This window comes from Brienomyrus brachyistius, chromosome 3 (assembly GCF_023856365.1).
Source record: "Brienomyrus brachyistius isolate T26 chromosome 3, BBRACH_0.4, whole genome shotgun sequence".
In the NCBI taxonomy this organism is placed as follows: Eukaryota; Metazoa; Chordata; class Actinopteri; order Osteoglossiformes; family Mormyridae; genus Brienomyrus; species Brienomyrus brachyistius.
In genome coordinates this window covers 5,826,778-5,834,033 of record NC_064535.1, presented here as the reverse complement: position 1 = coordinate 5,834,033, position 7,256 = coordinate 5,826,778, and the positions used below count along the sequence as shown (strand labels likewise).

Below are 7,256 nucleotides of genomic sequence, written 5' to 3'. Positions count from 1 at the left end.
TGGGTCTCGGATAAGTGCAGTGTTCCTAACGCCCTAAATCAAGACACGATTAAAATGACCCAGACAGCAAATTTGTAAATGAACTCAGTCATTGAACTGAACCATTACGCGCCCTATTGCTACAGAAATTAAAAGCAAATTTTGCAAGACATTTTGAGAGCAACTTAAGTGATTTAATCATCGTTGCAGTTACGTCGATACTATGTTAAGTTGCGTAACTCTGAAGTAACTGCAGCCACGAACGCAATAGGCACGTTACCCCGAGCTTATTGCATCGGGGCATTAAGAACATGTAGAAATACGTGGGAAACATTGATTCCATGTACCTGACAACAAAAATAAGCAACCACAGACACTAAGTTATTATTACAAGGTCAGAAACTGTATTTGGCAATCTTTAACAAGTGCATTACAAGTACAGCTAGAAGCATTTCAGTTTTGCCAAGTGCTCGATGAGTAGCATTAGTCACACCTACGTTTAACAGGAACTGCCACCAAACCTAAAAATACATCAGAAACTGCTAAAACATCAACAAAAGGAAGTAGTCCATTATAATGAGTACATACCTTTATCTTCGAAAATATAGAAACACAATGTATTCAAAAATCAAAAATTATACAGCCATGTTTACGAAGTATACACTTCCCTTGTGTCCAATAGGCTATGTACAAGTCCGTTAGTTTTGTTTTAACGGTATGCAAGTGACATATTTATATATATTTATATTTTTAGTTTTTTCTTTTTTCAAAAAAAAAAAATCATTAAAATAAAATCAGGGGTCCCTCTCCTTTTTTACTTTAACATCTCCTGCAAGGATGGTTGTTATTTCACCTTGCATGAAAGCCCATGGAACATTCGAGCCCACTAATGGACACTTCTCTCCGCTCGGGCAATACACTTCGCCGGTAGCGCCTTGCTGCTTGATACTCTCCCTGGAACAGGGAAAGCAGAACTTGTGAGAGGGCACAGACGGGCACTGGACGAAATGCGTGTCTTCTAGGCGCTCGTGGCACAGGGTGCAGCAGAGGGGTATGCTGTTGGGCACCGACGAGTCTGGAATGCTTTGGGGGTGCACTTGGTCTATGCCCGGCACGTGCGGCGTCCCCGCACTGGACACGTCCCTCTGGGCCAGTCTCCTTTGGCTCATGGAGGACGGCGAAAGGGGACTGCTGCTGTTCCTCCGGGTGGTGGAGTGCACCTGGTTTGCGTCCTTGGGTGAGCTGTTTCCACCAGCATTGTCAGCGGCTAAAATAAGCGCCGCCATAGGAGACTGTCCGTTCTGCGCAGCCTCCGGCGGGGTGGTGCGGGAATGAGGCGAGATGGTGGAGGGCGGTGAAGTGAAGTTCGGCGGGGGTACGGGGGGCATCTTCAGGACCTCGGCAGGCGGTGGTGCCCACTGTCCCTCTCCGTTGTGCTTCACAGCCGTGCCTTCCCCTTCGGGCTCCGGAGAGGGTTTTCTCTTCAAATTCCGGGGATGCTTTCCTCGGTCTGGTTTATACAGGAAGCAAAAACAATTTATTAATAAAAGACGAAGGACCACTTAAAGGTAACGTTTACGATGCAATACATATTCAAGCCTCATAGAACACCGCATAAATGCATTTTGGAAATAGACAGGAAATAAGAATCGAAACTAAAATATTTGTGAAACAATGCAATACACCATGAGCTGGATTGCTATTATATGCGGAAATAGCCGTTAGCAGGTCTGAAAAGGAGGGGGTGACTCATAGTGCGTCTGTCTCATTCAGAAGGGTTTTGTTAGAAACGAAAGCCATGCTGTCACTTCTGGGAGTCGATCACTGAAATATTTACCTGGTTTTGAGGCGACGGCGCCCGTGTCGTAGCCCATTGCTCTCTGCTGATCCTTTTTGAACCTGTTGTCGAAAGGGTGGAGCGGTAATAAGTCCCTTACGGTTTTGCCCTTATTCATCCATTCGTCCGGTCTGCTCTTGTGGCCCTCGATCTCCGGTGTCAGGCTGTCCGGTCTGTGCTTGTCCTTCACCTCCCTCTCATGCTCCGTGCTGGAGACAGAGGCCGGTCTCTTGCTGCCCAGTTCGTTAGGATTCGCCGATAACGCTGAAGGCAGTCCCATTTGTCCGGGTCTGCCGTTGACAGCGTGTACAGATGTCATGCTCCCGTTAACCAAAGGCACTAAATTTGGGGGCACCGTGCTTGTCCTGCGAGGGTTAGGGCTCTGCCGGTTCAGCTCCGGGGGATCGTCAGGTTTGGGGAATCCATTTGGAATAGGAATTCCATTAGCCTGCCTCCCAGACGGATATTCTGGACCAAGTCTTGGCGGCCGATCAGAGGTTAGGGGGTAGCGGTCCAGGGGCTGTGGTGGTCGCGATCCGGGATCTCCCGTCGTATGGTTGATGGACTGAATCTCTTTCCCCGAGAGCTGAGGTTTACCCGGTCCCGGAGATCTACCTTCTTGGAAGCCATGTGCCCTCTTTAGCTGCCGCGTAGTCTCAATCACAAACTCAATTCGGTCTGCTCCTTCGTAGTTGACACATCCTCTGCAGACGGGCTCGGTAAAATCCCAGATCATAGCCCACGGCATGCGGGGCAAGTCACATAAATAACATGACTGCCTTCTTGAAGCAGCAACCGCCGCGGACGACATCGCTTCTCCAAAAAATATTAAAAAGCCTTCCCCCAAATGCCCACTGATTCTGTGTTACTCTTACACAAGCAAAAAAACGATGTAAAAAGTTCAGATATTTCAGCCTTCCTCTCCTGATTGCTAGCAACAACAATTAAGTAGTTAACAAACAGAACTTCATGGCAGTGTGTACTTTACTACGGCGCGCCTCTATCTATCTCTCTCACTACTACTCGGCGAGCTCAATGTGGAGCAGTGACGTCATCGCCGCACACTAAACTTGCGGTTCCAGCTCCGGTTCTATTTACTTGATTCTTCGACGGCCCCCCTCCTGCGCATGCTCACTCACACAGACTCTGCCCCCTTTTTTATTAAATCAATTGAACTTGTGCCAGGAATACAAGCTCAGACCAAGATTGAAAAAAATACTAGTTTAACGGTTTGGGAACGGGTTTATTATTTTTTCGTGTCTTGTTATGTTGACGTTTAACGAAGATTCTATTCATATTCCACCGTTTAAAGGACGACGCGACGGAGAAGATTTAGTAAAATCTTGGATGTTCATCTGTATACGTGGTTATTTGCTTGCTAACTACTGGCAATCGGGACGGGAAATGTTTTCTTCCTGTCGCTCTCACAGGGATAATAGTGGAGGTTTATGCATAGGGAAGAGCGCGAATGGCATATGCAGCTACCATTGGACTGCATGAATGTTATCTCAGTTGATTTTTTGTGTGTGTGTATGTAAGCTGAAATTTTACGTCTTATGTGGAATTACATTTGGCCAGGAAAGTGGCTCATTTTTTGTGTCACACTATATATATGAATTTAAGAAGAAAATCATTTTTAAAATAAGCAAAAATCAAAACTTCTGCCGATTCGATTTGTTCCTGGTCTCAAGGTGTTAATACCCTTTAATCGGCTAGTTTCAGCCTGCTGGTGGCGTCACCAAGCTGCTCCAGCTCCCTGCTGCAACACGCATGCTCACAAAATACGTGACTGTAAGTAATTGGCACTCCGAAGCCCATTTAGCAAATCCACATTCCAGTCAGAATGCCAGCGCTGCGTCACACCTTATACTTGCCCCCCAGCCAACCGTGCATTAAACAGCTCATGTTACCAAGGCAGATTCAGTCCTTTCAACCGTTTCGGGATATTTAAAGGAGAAGTTCCTTGTTGTGTTTCAGCACGTTTTGACACTTAAACCGAATCCATTCTGTTAAGGCAAACATATGGTTAGCTGTCACAAAAGTTTTGCTTTGCGCTTATTCCCAAGTACACGTTTTGGGATGCATTATATTTTTTGTAAGTTAGAGTTTAGTTTATAAGCAAATCTATGCTCTTCAATAAAGGATAATGGCAACAAATAATGTAACTTCACATTGGGTAGTTTTAACAGTTAGTGTAAGTAGCTGGCTAGGTTCTAGCTTCCTGCATTTTTGGTAAAAAAAAAAAACCCACCTCTAGTTACTTTAAAAAGCGAGTGGGCGGTTTTCCTCCATATACCGAAAATGTTTTCCGCATTTATTATACGGAAAAGCCAAATATTTAGAAGCATGGTTTCGGCCAGCCGAAGTACGTGGGGATTTCCAGATGGTCTTTTTTTAAAACGCCACATGAGTCCCAGCGATTACCGCAAATTCACTTAACGGCTGTCACCGCTGAAATGTAAAACCCTGTCACCGTGCTGCAGAATGCAAAATAACGACTAATTGAATGATTGTGAAAGTAAAATAGAAAACAGTCTAAGAAATAGTTCTGTTCGTTCATAGCCAACTAAACATTAATCTGTGGGAATTGTGGACTTTTAAACGAAAAAAAAACTACGCATTATTTGACTTTGATTTGCGACAGATACAAAGATTTCGGATATGAAGACGTGAATGCTTAAAGACAGGATCTGGAACAGTATAAATGCGCACCGCATGTCTGTATAGGTAAGAGCGAAGCATAGGCGAGCGCAGGCGCATTTCGCAACAGGGATTCGTCATATTGCCTCCATGCAGCAGCTTCAGAGCCCAAAGCGCACTTTTGTAATGTTTACACGTGTGTGATTATAAATGGCGCTCCTGACAGAAGGAGCCTGTCAGCCAGAGACAGGAAATGTGCAGCCGGGGTACAGAGACCACAAACACCCTTCCTCTCTCTTCCCAACAGAAAGGGAAGTCTGATGAACGTATGGCTGCCATTTGAGCTCAGCACATTTCGGTAGTAGTCGTTTGGATACTTTGTACTTTAACCTTAATTGGGGCAGGGAAGAAAAAAAAGCAATCCATAATTTGTTTGCGTTGGACTGGGTCCAAGCGGTCGCAGCTTAACGTGCAGCTCCTCGGGTGAGGCAATGCGTCTGAAATCTGCAGACACAAAGCGGGATTTGTTTTTGCAAGCCCTCGTGACGACGTTTGAAAGAGGAAGTTAGATGTTTAGTCACGTACCCATTTTTTTTTTACCTCGCCCATCCCTAGAACAACAAACTAAAGCTCTTGGCTGGCGGCCATCTATTCAAGGACATGGCAAGATCCAGAACCCGAATTTCATAAATAGATGTTTGGAAACCTCATGCTCCGCCTCCCACTTTTTGGTGTCACTTTCTCTGATACTTTTGTGTTTTTTTTCTCCCAACTTAAAGCTCTTTTTACAAGTGCATAAATGCAGTGGTTAATGAAAGTATACGAGTATGGGTACGTTTTGTGCAGCGTTGTCTGCGGGACTGCTCGTTTATTAGCTTAGTTTATTAACGGAAACAGGAACGAAACTCTTCATTTGGAAGGTCACTGATTAAATAATTGTTTTTAAATGATCATTTTCACCCATGGTAATCAGAATGTGAATGTATTTTTTAAATACATGTTTGTTACAATATTTGCTTTTTAAAATCACTTTAATGTGATTATTTAAGAAATGTAACTATTATTAAAGAAAACATGTTTATTACGTACATGTGGTTAATCGTATTAGAAAACTAGTTAGTTAGAAAATTAGTTAAACGGTATTAGAATGGGTATTGCGTGATTCTGATTAGTTGTATTGCTGTGCCGATACGACGATAAAGAGTGAAATGGCCTTTCTCGGTTTGAAATGACTGAATCATTTGTCTCTAAGACTTCTGAGTTGTTAATAAGTGAAAGAGAAACCTTTGTTTTAAACGGGCAAATGAAAGACTAGCTATGCGGTTCATTCACCTCTAGCAGTACGCCACCACATGCGTTCACACGTGTTCCACAGCTCAGGTCTCTGTGGCGGCAGGGTTCCCTTAGACCGGCCCCTAGGTACCGTGGGTGGGGACAGGGAGGCACCTTTGGAACTGACTTTGGCGCCAGGGAAAGCAGAAGTTTGTGTGCGGCTTACTATTACACCTCCGAGAATCGATTCTGGATTTTTTAAAAAGCAACCAGGCCTTGCAATATTGGTCAGTAATTCAAATTCCATCCAATACAGTCGTTTAACTGTTCAGACAGAAATTAAATCTCAGGAAAGCTGCATGATGCAATTCTCACGTTTAATGCATCCCGCCTCGGTTCTGATTGTCTGCCCTTCTCAATACAGGTATATAGGTATATACGTTTTTGAATTAATACTATAATTAGCGGCCCTGTCTCCATGATTAATAATGCCGTCTGTCACTGCTGTAACGCTTCCTTAATGAAGCCGAATTTAGCTAGCAAAATGTTAATAAACAACACCGCATGTATTTTAATTTCTTTCTTTTTTCTAGTGTTTGTTTTTTCTCCAGACAGACATACTCGATGCAAACGCGATTATATGGGGATACATTTTTTGTGCCACCAAGCAACTGAAAGAAAAAACTTTTCTTTAATGCTTTTTTTTTGGCTTGTGGTCCAGAGGCCTGTATAATTAGTACAACAGAGGGATAGCAATCCGTACCCTAATTGAGAGACATATTTGTGGATCGAGGACCATGTGAGGCCTTGCTATTAAAGCCCTGTTAAATAAAGCTGTACATCCCATGGAAGAAAAGCACCTGACCAACAATTTAATAATAATAATAACGAATTAATGTAATCGTTGCAATGCCAAGTTTTATGATTTTATTGTTTTTCTTTTTATTTATCATTTTATTATGAATAATTTTAAAAATAAATTTTCACAGGTGCCCTAGCGGTCCAGGTGGGTCACTGTGCATTCCAAACCTCTGATGCTTCCTCAGACCACCACTGCCCCCACTTCTCCTCCAGCGCTGCACCCCTCAGACCCCGCCTGAGAAATGCATGCTCGCATTAGTTGCACACTCTAAGATAAATTGCATCTGTGCTGCCATCGTCCCTAACCCTCCCTGTCCATGTCCGAGTCCGCAGTGTATTTTGCACGGACATGAAGAAGCATCAGATATTTATATGGTAGAAGGATATCGAATTTTGGACGATGTGTCTAACGACGGAAGCTGCAAGTGTTAAAAGCCCGCCTTCCGAGTCTAAAAGGAAAACAGCCATTCCTCAAGCGATGTCACAAGCGGGCCGTTGACGAACGCTTCTCCTTTCGATGTCATGAGAGATGCTGGTCTGTGATTCCTCTTCGTCGACTGTATCTGCCACAGGAAGGCGTAACCATGGAGATCTCATTCTCGCCAGGATACCCCAAGTGACAAACCACATCCTGTTTATGGCGTTGATGCAATTTTGTAGACATCCC

General features: G+C 43.9%; 1 protein-coding gene across 1 annotated transcript; it reads right to left on the bottom strand.

Moving 5' to 3' along the window:
• Window positions 1-360: 360 nt before the first annotated feature.
• Window positions 361-2,904, bottom strand: LOC125738506 (interferon regulatory factor 2-binding protein 2-A-like). Its single transcript, XM_049007512.1, has 2 exons — window positions 1,817-2,904; window positions 361-1,489 (listed from the first exon to the last, which is right to left on the bottom strand). Exons 1-2 carry the CDS (start codon window positions 2,625-2,627, stop codon window positions 774-776), a joined length of 1,527 nt encoding a protein of 508 aa, XP_048863469.1. The 5' UTR covers window positions 2,628-2,904; the 3' UTR covers window positions 361-773.
• Window positions 2,905-7,256: the final 4,352 nt, after the last annotated feature.

Excerpts from the sequence above, each read along its gene's own strand:
- LOC125738506 (XM_049007512.1), bottom strand. The coding sequence starts at position 2,627 with ATGTCGTCCGCGGCGGTTGCTGCTTCAAGAAGGCAGTCATGTTATTTA. Across the intron at positions 1,490-1,816 it reads CGCCGTCGCCTCAAAACCAG|ACCGAGGAAAGCATCCCCGG; the intron begins GTAAATATTTCA and ends TGTATAAACCAG.